This window comes from Notolepis coatsorum (genome assembly GCF_963971535.1).
Source record: "Notolepis coatsorum genome assembly, chromosome: 5".
Classification (NCBI taxonomy): Eukaryota; Metazoa; Chordata; class Actinopteri; order Aulopiformes; family Paralepididae; genus Notolepis; species Notolepis coatsorum.
This window is the reverse complement of record NC_140169.1, coordinates 201,175,260-201,188,572: the sequence shown is the minus strand read 5'-3', so window position 1 is coordinate 201,188,572 and position 13,313 is coordinate 201,175,260. Positions and strand designations below refer to the sequence as shown.

At 43.5% G+C, this 13,313-nt stretch overlaps 1 protein-coding gene across 2 annotated transcripts in view; it reads left to right on the top strand.

Moving 5' to 3' along the window:
• Positions 1-13,313, top strand: part of r3hdm1 (R3H domain containing 1) — a 205,484-nt gene that overhangs the window by 163,887 nt on the left and 28,284 nt on the right. Inside the window, exons 16-17 of one of the 2 annotated variants that reach the window (XM_084314657.1) lie at positions 1,269-1,426; positions 1,892-2,046. In XM_084314657.1, coding sequence (XP_084170783.1) covers positions 1,269-1,426; positions 1,892-2,046 — 313 coding nt within the window. Of the gene's footprint in view, positions 1-1,268; positions 1,427-1,864; positions 2,047-13,313 lie in introns of both variants that reach the window. The other variant, XM_084314656.1, reaches the window with a different exon arrangement.

Genomic DNA, 13,313 nt, shown 5'->3' with positions numbered 1-13,313 from the left:
TTCCCGACGTCCTTGAGGATCAGCCGTCATGCAGTGAGGCCTCCTGCCTGTCAAACAGCCTCCTTTTGGAATTCATTGTTCGCAGTCGAGGTTTTTCTGCTTGTGTCTTAGCGTGATCCACCTCTACAATAAAAACCAGGATGAATATCAATACTGCTTTATTGCTCAGTACAGGGATGCTTGTGGATTTGTTTTGTTAGCGCACCAACACACACACACACCAGTGTTTCATAGTGCACCAACTAACACACACACCAGTGTTTCATATGTTGTCGGGGAGGGGGGGGGGGGGGTCCTTTCCAGGTCTCTGAGGAAAGAACCTTGTCTACTTTCCTCCTAGCAAGCAAAAGATGCATGTTTTGAAAGCGAGTGATGCCAGCAGAAGCCCCTAGTATATCTGGAGTGGGGCAGCATGCCCGTTTAATCTCCTAGAAGTAAGCACCCGGTGGTACAGACTTGCAAGTTTTTTTATTTTATCTTTTTTTATTTTATCTTTATTTTTTATTTATTTGTTTTGGTCTAGGGGCAGTCATTTGAAAGAGCATCCTTCCTCTCTCTCTCTCTCCTCTTTCTCCTCCCCTGCTGTGCTCGCTCGCTCGGCCTGAGACGGGTGTTTAATTTTACATGCGCTTCATGCTCGGGTGTGTTAAGTGGCGGCGAGAGAATGGCACTAAAAATAGCCAGGCCGCTGCTCTCTCCCTGCGCCCCGAGGCCATCCATTCCTTTTGTCCCACTTCCCATCTCATCTGGGCCAAATTGATTGCTGTCGCTCTGGCCAAAAGCCAGGAGAAATTGAAAATCGCCCTCTCTCCCTCCCATCCCCCACGCCTCCCCTCTCGCCTCCTACAGCTTTCACTCCTCTGTCGCCCCCTCCTCCTCCCCACCACCCCCTCCTCCTCCAGTGGCTCTCTCAGGACTCAAAGCCCTCACTGGTAACCTTGACACTGATGTATTTGACACCAGCGAAAGCAAAGTGCCTGTTATTATTTTCAGAGGATAATTTCCCTCAAAATTATTTCCATGAGATGTTTTATCATCTCTGGATGTTTTTCGCCCTGTGGTGAAAATGTTCCCACTACCTCAGCGTAAAAGGTTGTTTATTCTCTCTGCTGTTTGGTTGGTGTCGACTCTAGTGAATCATTGATCGCTTCCCGACGCAATAAAATGACAATCTGTTTCCTCGCCACGGTGCAACTTCTGAAATCACAAGGCATTTTATATGTCTGCCGGTCGGCTGAATACACTTGTTTCTCTTCTGTTCCCTCCAGGTTACCAAACTGTGATGCCAAATCAACCGCAGAGCTATCAGAGTATGATAGGTGTTCAGCAGCCACAGAGTCACAATCTCGTCGGCGGCCAGCACAGCAATATGGGAAATCAGATGCAAGGCATGATGGTCCAGTATCCCTCCATGCCCTCTTATCAGGTATGTGTCATCATCCAGGGAAATATCAACAATATTCATATTATAAATTAATATGCACCGTTCCCGAAACGGTTCCGATGCTAGTTGTGAGTGCAGACCGGGTGGGAATCACGATACGATATTATCACTATTCTAGAGTCGTGATATTGTAATATTATATTGCAATTTATTACCTTTTTTCAACTGCAAATTATGTCCCCAACGGAAATCTTTGTTAACATCTGCAATAAAAAGATCTGTTATCTAATAAAATTGTGTTTTCAGTCTGTTCCCCTCATTCCAATCATTTGTATTGTCGAGCATTAAAAAAAAAATCATATATATATATTTATAATTAATATTGATACTTGCCGTCACTATCGATATCGTACCTGTATATTGTTGTATGGATTTGTTCCCACCCCCAGTGCACAGTATCCACATAATGACCTTGTGAAGCGTTCTGTGTGGCTCTTGCCTCGCCAGGTATCGATGCCCCAGGGATCCCAGGGTTTACCACAGCAGACGTATCAGCAGCCAATCCTCATCCCCAACCAGTCCAACCACCAGGGGCCCATGCCCGGCTCCGGGGTCCAGGTCTACTACAGTGTTATCACGCCCAACCAACAGAACTCAATGAGGTACTGGTGGGAGACAACTGGGTTTTGTTTCACAAGAATCATGAATGAATGAATGAAAACTTTATTTAACAGATTGCAGAATGGGTACAATACAGTACGGCTCAATACATACAATTGTTAAGGGGATGCAGACCTGAGAAAGACGTTTGTCTTGTTTCCATCAGGGTCCCCCATTTTCAATTCATATAGACATTTATGACATACACAACATACATGACATTTATGGCATAGGGACATATAGGTATTTAGTACTGATACATTTGTGACATAAACGGTATTCAAATATACAGTACTGTTACCCCTAGATCCTGACCGAGTATATATGATGGGGAGGGGACTGTACATTAGGAGGGGGTGGGTGGGTCGGAGAGAAATATACATACGGCGGGGAGGGAATATATACATGCGGTGGGGAGGAGACTGTCTATTAGGAGGTGGTGGGGGTTTTGGGCATTTACGGTGGCCAGTTTCGAATTGCAGCCTCCCGTAGGTGCTCTTTAAGAGCGGTTTTGAATGTGGGTAGTGATTCACATTCCTTTACAGCTTTGGGTAGGGCGTTCCACATTGTTGTGGCATAATTGCTAAACGTGTTTAGTCCCTTGTTTGAGCCGAATCTGGGTTTTACATGATTTGTTGAGCTTCCTCTGGTGTAGTGGTTGTGGTATTCACTGACCTTTGGGAAGTATTTTGACATGTACATGGGTACCCCGGTCGTATAGTGTATCTTGTAGACCAGGCCCATTGCAAGTTGCTGTACTCTGTCGTCTACTCTAAGCCATCCTAGGTTGTCAAAGTGGGCAGGGGTGAGGTGGGTTCTGGGGTCCAGGTCAAGTAGTAGTCTGACCAGTTTGTTTTGTGATGTTTGTAATTTTGTTTTAAGCGCCTTTGAGGTGCTTTGGTACCATGAGGTGCACGCATAGTCGTAGTACCCTTGAATGAGTGCTCCTGCCAGAGTCTTCAGGGTATTCTTGTTTACCAGAGAGGAGATCCGGTACAAGAATCTAGTTCGTTGGTTGACTTTTTTTTATTACATTGGATGCCATTTTGTCACAGGAAAGATTTGCCTCTAGGATGGAACCCAGGTAGGTAATTTCGTCTTTCCTTGTGACAATATTGTCACCCACTGTAACTGAGAAACCGTCGGTCTTGCTGAGTTTGTTATTTGAACCGAAGAGAATGGACTCTGTTTTGCCCATGTGTAATGATAGTTTGTTATCAGCGAGCCATATGCAGATTTTGCCTAGTTCCGTGCTGAGGGTTTTTTCAACCTGCAACTTGTTCTTGTCGGAGACCAGCAGGGCTGAGTCGTCCGCAAACAGGAACAAGTTGCAGTCGACTTCCGGTTTAGCTGCAATATGTAGCGCACGCAATTGGTTACAGCTCCGCTCCCGTTATCGTTAATTTCGTTTAAAAACCTTATTTGGACAATACCAAAAGAGATTAGACCACATCGTATGTATTGATGAGACCCTCTACTAACTATATCAAAAGACAACATGGATAAGGATAAGAGAAAGGGTGGAAGGAAACAAGACACAGCAATTCTAACGGCGCCGATTGAAACACGTTCAAGGAAAATGACAGGCGACGCTGTGGCAGATCCGTTGGTGACAAGCCCCGACGCGGGGAATATAGAGGAGAATACACAGGGACCAAGGACAACTGGCCCCGAGAGGGAGACAATAGATGACAACATAACAGGAACATCAGAAAAAAGTACCGTGAAGGAAAAAGCAGGCGATTTTGAGAAGATAATAGCAAAAACATCCATCGGATCCCTCACTGCTCCAATAACATCAACTGACACAAGCAGTTCAATTACACAACCCGACTTCAACTCTCTGACTATCCTGATAAAAGAACAGATGGTCGCTTTCAAAGCACACGTGAAAGAACAGATGGTCGCTTTCAAAGCACACGTTGAACACATCGATACTAAATTCGAAGAGGTTATGAGAGCGGGCGCTTTACAGTCCATGCGAATCATGACAGTGGAGAATACGGTGACAGAAATTACACGGGCAGTCAAGGCGAACGAAGGTGGCATGACAGAGATGGGAAAAGAGATGGAAAGAGTGAAAGAAGAATATCGGAGGGAAATACAAGGGCTTAAAAACGAAGCGACGGAGAGGCTACTAGAAACCCAACGCTACCACAGGCGGAATAACATCCGCATTGTAGGGCTTGATGAAGCAGTAAACTGCGAAGATCCCAACTTTCCAACAGTGTTATCAACGATTTTGGGTAACATCGATCCAAACACAGTGCCAGAAGTGGACCAAGTTTACAGAATCGGTTCTCGGGGGCAAAGAATCAACGGGCCAAGAGTCATCATTGTCACCCTGCGGAAGACTACAACAAGGGATGACATCATCAAATTTGCTCGCAACCAACGTGGGAATCTGAATTATGGTGGTAAACCAATATTTATCTACGAAGATTTGAGCAAAGATGCCATCATCCGACGTCTACCATACAAGGAGGTGATGCAAAAGCTGTTCAAAGCCGGTTACAAGCCAAGGCTATCATACCCGGCGCTGTTATCATTCTTGGGCAGTGACGGCCGCAGGTCAGGTATATACACACCTATTGAAGCTGAGGATTTTCTGAATCGAAATGGAGCAAATAACCCAAGGCAGGACGAAAATGCTGGAAACAGATAAGCCTCTTTCTCAATGTATACCAGTGTTAGAATGACTTTATTGTGTTCATCAAGGTAGCAGACGATATGCAAGCCGTCTATAACAATGTGTACTGTGTATAATACGATTCATAATACATTATAATTTCAGTCTCTGGTCTCTGAGGAGACAAATACATATCATTGCAAAAAGATCTATCTGGAATATTCTGGGTTTATCGCTCAAATGCCCTGGGTCTCTTAGATCATTCTGGAACATAAAATAGTCTAGGCACTAGTATACTCTACAACCTTCTAGAATATAAGGCACCATGACAACGAAGCCTACAACTCTAACAATAAACATCCGGTGTGTATACACATAGCAGATAATAAATTAAATGAAGTTCAATCAGTCCTTAATAATATTTTAAAAATTAACCACACTTAAACGTATGAACACTACAAGGTTATTCTAACAATTTAAGTAATCACTCCATTGAAGGCACATTGAAGCTCTAAAAGGCGCTGCTTTTCTATCTTATCTAATCTGTTAATTCGGTTCTAGTGGCTTCTCCACGTTGATAATTATTCTATCTCTCATTCCTTATCTATATCTTTCCATTGATTTTTATTTTATTTAATTTTTTCTTCTCATTACTCTATATTTTTTAAAATATATTTTTACTTACATTGTTCTTTTCCAATGTTCTTCACATTAAGGTGTCAATATTGCTCTACAATCTTTTCCTTTTTTCCTTTTTTCCACACGTTAGTAGAGGGTTCAAATGAATATGTCGATGAAAGTTTATTCTCTTTTTTTATTTTTTATTTTATTTTTTCTGTCATTTATCACAATACTTCATTACAGTAAGGGAAGGTGCAAGACCAAAAGCGACATTCTATTGCAATAGAATGGAAATGTTAGATCCTATGGCAATTAGCATAGGAAGATTAAGATTACAATGCTCAGTTTGGGCAATCCGGTGGACTATGGGAGAAAGTCAATCGCGGAGGATGTGTTCTTGGAACACAGGCCTGTACGACTTTCTGGGTGAGGGGAAAATAGGGGATTTTTATTTGTATATATATATATGTTTTTAAGCTCAGCTCTCAACGGGACCTCATTAATTGGATGTACATCTATTGTAGCTTCACACTCCAGAAGCATTACCAAAAACTACACAAAAACATGCATAGATTATGGCTAGTTTGAATATAATGGTATGGAACACCGGTGGGATAAACAAACAACACAAACGCAAAAGCGTGCTCACACTGATGAAAAAAGAACATGTGGACGTGGCTCTATTAAGCGAAACGCACATTTTAGAGGAAGACATAAATACGTTAGCGGATAACATATACCATAATATTAGTCACTCTTCTTTTGTTACGAGAACTAGAGGGGTAGCCATAGTCGTCAGACGCAAATTAAATATCGAATTGAAAGGGGTATGGTCGGATGCTGAGGGGCGCATAACTATAGCTAGGATTATACACAATAACAGGAAAATTGCATTGGCAGCGGTATATGCCCCAAATTTGTACGAAGTGGGTTTCTTCACTTCACTAACCGGAGAAATGTTAAACCATCCCGAGTACTCATATATAATAGGTGCGGATTTTAATGCCATTTGGAACCCAAGGATGGACAAAACTTACCTTACCTTTTCCAGCGAACAAAAAAATTCATCTAAAGCATTAAAAGATTGGTCGAAATCAACAGGGGTAACTGATTTATGGCGTTCACTTAACCCCATGACCCGCAAGTACTCCTGTCGTTCGACGAGACACAACACACTATCCAGAATTGATTACGTCTTTGCATCCCCGAGAATATTTGATAAATATGAAGTGGAAATGACACCCAATGCGCTATCAGATCACTGCTACTTAATCCTGAAAGCAACATTTGGTACACTATCTTCCCGGGCCCCAAGATGGCGTTTTAATTCTATGCTGCTTAACAACAATGAATTCATTACACAAATTAAAGAAGCTCTCACAATATTCCTACGGGATAATGCTAACTCGGTGCAAGATCCCAGAATATTATGGATGTCGGTAAAGACTATGATCAAGGATTTCTCGGATAGATTTTCCTCCATATTGCGCAAAAATCAAAACACAAAACTATCTGAAATGGAAACGCTTTACTCAACGCTTTTTAATTCTTTAAAATACAACAACTCTACTAGACTAGAAAACCAAGTTAACATTCTAAAGACAGAGATCAAAGCAATATACAGACAAAAATCGGAATTGCAAATACGCAGCACAAGACAACAGCAGTACTTCCAAGGCTCTAAACCTAGTCACCTATTAGCCATGCGACTAAGAATTAATGCAAAATTTGCAGATATAACTGCCATTAGGAAACAACAAGCTCTAGTAACAGAACCCAAAATAATAAACGATGCATTCAAAGAATTCTACTCCGATTTATATAATTCAGAAACGACCTTTGATCAAGACAAATTAGACACATATCTTAATCAAATTACTCTCCCTAAACTTACGGAGGACGACGCTAAACAGTTAGAAGTACCGATCACATTAGAAGAACTCAAGAAGGCCATATCCGGAATGAAAAACGGCAAGGCTCCGGGAATTGACGGTATCCCATCAGAAATGTACATTTCTTGCTGGGACATATTTGGACCCTTATTACTAAATATGATCTTATACTCAGTCAAAGAGGGAAGCTTCCATAAACACCAAAATATCGCACTCATTTCAGTTCTTCACAAAAAAGACAAAGACCCCACTGAGTGCGGTAGTTACCGTCCTTTAAGCCTCCTCGGAACCGATGTCAAACTGTACTCTAAGATATTAGCCATCAGATTGCAAAAGCATATGACGTCTTTAGTTCATCCGGACCAAACAGGCTTCATAAAAGGTCGCCTGATCAATGATAACATAAGGCGAATACTGCACGTACTAGATACAGACAAAGAGGACACCACACCTAAGGCGATACTATCCCTGGATGCTATGAAAGCATTTGACAGTTTGGAATGGTCGTTTCTATGGGCAGTATTAGAAAGGATGGGGTTAGGAAAAGGATTCATTGATATGATTAAAGTACTATACAAGGACCCATCGGCCAGGATTACAACAGGCACATTCATCTCCGATATCTTTCCGGTATCACGCTCAGCCAGACAGGGTTGCCCTCTTAGTCCCGGACTATTCGATCTATCATTAGAACCTTTAGCACAATTTATAAGACAATCCCAACACATAGAACCAATAGTAATCAAGGGCACGCATCATAAAATTAGTTTATATGCGGACGACGTAATATTGTTCATGCAAAACCCCAACAACACATTGCCGCATATACTCAAGTTGATAGAAAACTTTGGTGATTTATCGGGATTTAAAATAAATTGGCCTAAGTCGGCTTTTCTTCCTCTTAACACCAGTGCAAAAAAAGACACAACCCTCCCAGGTGCGATACCCATGGTCAAACATTTCAGATGCTTGGGTGTGGAAATATTTCCCACCATAAGACAAACGGTGAAGCACAATTACACAAAAATACAGAACAAAATCAAAGACGACCTGGACAGGTGGGCAAAACTTAAAAACTCAGTACAGGCAAGGGTATCAATAGTTAAGATGGATGTATTACCAAGAATCAATTTCTTCAGCTCAATGCTTCCGTTACCTCCTCCAGAGGGCTACTGGAAAAGATTACAAACCTCCACATACACATTTATTTGGAATAACAAACCACCTCGCATAAAAAGATCCACCGCACAGAGAAATAAAGCAGACTGTGGCATGGCAGTCCCAGATTTTTTACAATATTTTAAGGCCTTCACATTAAGACCATTGAAGATATGGTTTGACCCCCAGGCTTTGGTATCTTGGAGAGAATTAGAAGAAAACATGGTAGCCCCACAGAGACTGAAAGACATAGCACACACTAAACTTTCAATCAAGCATTGTGAGCGAGAATTTGGCCCAATAATTACCCATGCAATCAGAACATGGCGGGAAACACAAAAGAAATATCCTAACCCTCAAGAATGGCATAATCACACTCCCATATTCAATAACAATGCACTCTTAATGGGAAAACGACCTATAAGATTCCCTATATGGGAAGAGAAAGGCATACACTCATTAGGGGATATTTTTAATAACAAGGGCCTCTGTAGTTATGTCGAAATATGCATAAAGTTTAACCTCACCGAGTCCACATGGCTTTTTTACATACAGTTACGACTTTGTATGAGATCTCACGGTGTTCCATTACTCATACCAATTGAACACCACAGATACCACAAATTTTTCTATGAAAGAGATACATTGGGAGGTTTTGTATCAGGTTTTTATTATCAATTACTAACGTCCTCGTATGAAACCCTTCAACTAGACACTGTCTGGAGGAGGGATATACCAGACCTGGAATATGACTTTGATTGGCAAGGAGCCTGGGCAAATGTCCGACTTACATCAAGGAACCCGGATCATCAACAAATCAATCTGAACTATATTCACAGGACATACTTGACTCCTATAAGGCTGTGCAAAATGGGGCTTATACAAGACTCCAAATGCTCCCAATGTACAAATGGGGACGAAGGAACATTTATGCACATGTATTGGGACTGCCCACCAGTTAAGGCATTCTGGAAAGATGTGTCCCAACAATTATCAATACTCGTATTTTGGAATATACCTGTACACCCCGCGGTATTACTATTGAATGATGTTTTTGAGTTTGCAGTGAATCCACAACTAAAAAGATTGGTTTTATCGGGTATCACAGTAGCTAAAAAACTGATCGCATCACGTTGGTTTCAACCGGAAAAAAATTGCCGAAAAGTGTGGTTTCTTACATATCTCAATGTGATATATCAAGAAATATCTACAGCAAGAATTCTGGGGCTCAATGAATCCAAAATGTCAATGTGGTTAGAAGTGGTGGAGAGAATAAAAGCTAGCTTATAATGGTAGTGTCTGGTTAGGAGTGAGGGATAATGGAGGTACTATCCAAGAGGGGGTCCGGGAGGGGGGGGTTTGAGCTGGAGCATATGTGTGTAGGGTTTTAGAAAATAGGTATTAGGGGTATATTATATACTAACATTTATATAATTGTAATTTCGCTGGATATACACTGTATACGGTTAAAATGTTATTATAGACTATTTTTGTTTTATCCTGTTTCTGTACTTGCATATATTTTAACCACCTTTACTGAAAGTTTCATTATGCATTGTGTGTTGAGTACTGACTTATAATAATTTTTTGTTTTGCAATAATAAAAAATATATAAAAAAAAAAAAGGAACAAGTTGCAGTCACAGGCTGACGCCATGTCATTTGCATAAATTAGGAAGAGTAGCGGTCCTAGTATGCTTCCTTGTGGAACACCACAGCTCACTGTGAGGGGGGGGGGGGATAGAGTACCGTTTACCTCTACCATCTGTTCTCTCCCCTCCAGGTAGGATTGCATCCAGCTCACTGATAAGCTATCAAAACCAATTGCTTTTAGCTTGTCCATCAGAATGGAGTGATTGACAGTGTCGAAGGCCTTTTGTAGGACATAGAACATGTAGTTGAGTAAACTTATCAAAAGAACCCCTTATTAGAATCCAGTTTTTTGAGTAGCTAATCATAACTCTGTTGAAGAATCCCTTTTGGTTGCCCCAAATAATAGCTTAGTTCACACCTAGATGAGAGGCCAAAGGCTACAGCCCCCACCCCCTCTCTGATACTGGAGATCAATTGTCTCCGCCTCTTCTTTAGTGTCTCCTAGCTGGCCAGAGGAGAGCACTCCTCCTCTTCAGTGTCTCCTAGCTGGCCAGAGGAGAGCACTCCTCCTCTTCAGTGTCTCCTAGCTGGCCAGAGGAGAGCACTCCTCTTCTTCAGTGTCTCCTAGCTGGCCAGAGGAGAGCACTCCTCTTCTTCAGTGTCTCCTAGCTGGCCAGAGGAGAGCACTCCTCTTCTTCAGTGTCTCCTAGCTGGCCAGAGGAGAGCACTCCTCTTCTTCAGTGTCTCCTAGCTGGCCAGAGGAGAGCACTCCTCTTCTTCAGTGTCTCCTAGCTGGCCAGAGGAGAGCACTCCTCTTCTTCAGTGTCTCCTAGCTGGCCAGAGGAGAGCACTCCTCTTCCTCAGTGTCTCCTAGCTGGCCAGAGGAGAGCACTCCTCTTCTTCAGTGTCTCCTAGCTGGCCAGAGGAGAGCACTCCTCTTCTTCAGTGTCTCCTAGCTGGCCAGAGGAGAGCACTCCTCTTCTTCAGTGTGTCTCCCAGCTGGCCAGAGGAGAGCACTCCTCTTCTTCAGTGTCTCCTAGCTGGCCAGAGGAGAGCACTCCTCCTCTTCAGTGTCTCCTAGCTGGCCAGAGGAGAGCACTCCTCTTCTTTAGTGTCTCCTAGCTGGCCAGAGGAGAGCACTCCTCTTCTTCAGTGTCTCCTAGCTGGCCAGAGGAGAGCACTCCTCTTCTTCAGTGTCTCCTAGCTGGCCAGAGGAGAGCACTCCTCTTCTTCAGTGTCTCCTAGCTGGCCAGAGGAGAGCACTCCTCCTCTTCAGTGTCTCCTAGCTGGCCAGAGGAGAGCACTCTTCTTCTTCAGTGTCTCCTAGCTGGCCAGAGGAGAGCACTCCTCTTCTTCAGTGTCTCCTAGCTGGCCAGAGGAGAGCACTCCTCCTCTTCAGTGTCTCCTAGCTGGCCAGAGGAGAGCACTCCTCCTCTTCAGTGTCTCCTAGCTGGCCAGAGGAGAGCACTCCTCTTCCTCAGTGTCTCCTAGCTGGCCAGAGGAGAGCACTCCTCCTCTTCAGTGTCTCCTAGCTGGCCAGAGGAGAGCTCTCCTCTTCTTCAGTGTCTCCTAGCTGGCCAGAGGAGAGCACTCCTCTTCTTTAGTGTCTCCTAGCTGGCCAGAGGAGAGCACTCCTCCTCTTTAGTGTCTCCTAGCTGGCCAGAGGAGAGCACTCCTCCTCTTCAGTGTCTCCTAGCTGGCCAGAGGAGAGCACTCCTCCTCTTCAGTGTCTCCTAGCTGGCCAGAGGAGAGCTCTCCTCTCAGCCAAAGCTAATTTAACCCACATGTATTTTGTATTAATTGTTTTTACTATTAAACCCGTTTTGATCGGATGATCTGTCTCCGATGAGTCCGGTTTCCACCACACCTCCTCACATGGTCATTGAGTTCAGCTCGGTCCATTAACCCTTTCACTGCCACACTACAGAAGGTTAACCCTTTACTATCACACTACTACTACTGCTAGTAAAGGGTTAACCTTCTGTAGTGTGGCAGTGAAAGGGTTAACCTGCTGACCTGTGGCAGTGAAAGGGTTAACATTCTGTGTATTGTCGCAGTGAAAGGGTTAACCAACTGATAAATACCGCCTCTGGTGGGCAGATGTGCGCGGGAAGGAAGGGGTCACTTTGAACGCACCCCCCTACCCTCACAATCGTTAGGAACCTTTTTTTTTTATATAAATGTTTAGTAGGCCAAGCTCAAGATGATTTATACGGCCAGATATCCAGCGAGTCTTAATATAACGGCGCAGGTCCCACGCGGTGAGCGCCTCCTCTCTCCATAGCCATCCTTCATGTCGGCCGGCCGTGCGGAGGCAACACTATTCCTCAGGGCGCCCCGGGCCCTTCTCTCCTCGCCGCTGCTGCTGCTTCGCGCTGACGCATCACCCTTCGCTCTGCTTATATCTTATTAAATCAGGATGGAGGAGAGAAGCAGAGGAGCCAAAGTGGCACGCCGGGCAATTTGGTTACCGAGGCTCTGGTGATAAATGCTAATTTTGTTTTGATCTGGTTTGAAAATGAGGTCCGTAAGCAACTCGAGCCGCCCGCCCGCCTCTCTGATGATGCTATTTATTGTGGTTACTTATTTATTTTTTTTACTTAAATTTTTAATTGCATTTTTCCTTATTTTAATAAATATGTATTTAAATATTTTTACAATTGGGGCGGCTACGTGGCGTAGTGGGCAAGGCGCTCGCCACGAATGCGGAGACGCTGGGCTCGCCTGTTCGAGCCCAGCGCTCCACATTGCTTTCAGTTTAGCTGGTCGTTCATACTAATACACATTGGCCGTATTAGGGGGTGGGAAACTGATCGGTGGGGATCGGGCGTTGTGGACAGTGACTCCTACAGGTCGGTTGGTGCGCCTGCACAGTAGAATCAGGAAGTGTCGGGGGAAGCATGAGCCTCCCACGCGTTACTCCTCGCCACTGAGAGATCGAGCTGCGCAGGTGAAAAGATGCGACTGCTGTTACCTCAAGTACCGGAGGGGACTTGTGCTATGTATGACTTAGTCCACATTGCAGCCGGCTTGTGGGAGGCAAGAAACAGCGTTCGTGACAGGGGAGGGTTGAATTGGATGATACGAAATTGGGATGGGAGAAAATATAGAAAAATGGGAGAAAAAGTGGATAAAAAAAATATATTTTTACAATTAAAGTGTATGGGGTTGTACACCTTATTCGTGTAACACAATTACCACCTTACTTTCCTCTTTTATTTATCCAACATTGTTGGTCATGTCGTTTTGTTGGCTTCTGTATTCAGTTTTTTCACCCATTTTTCATTGAATAAAGTCTTGCGCTCTTATATATATAAGTTGGTGTTTGATGACCATGACCTTGTAACTGCTTTCTTTCTAGCTGATAATACTACTTT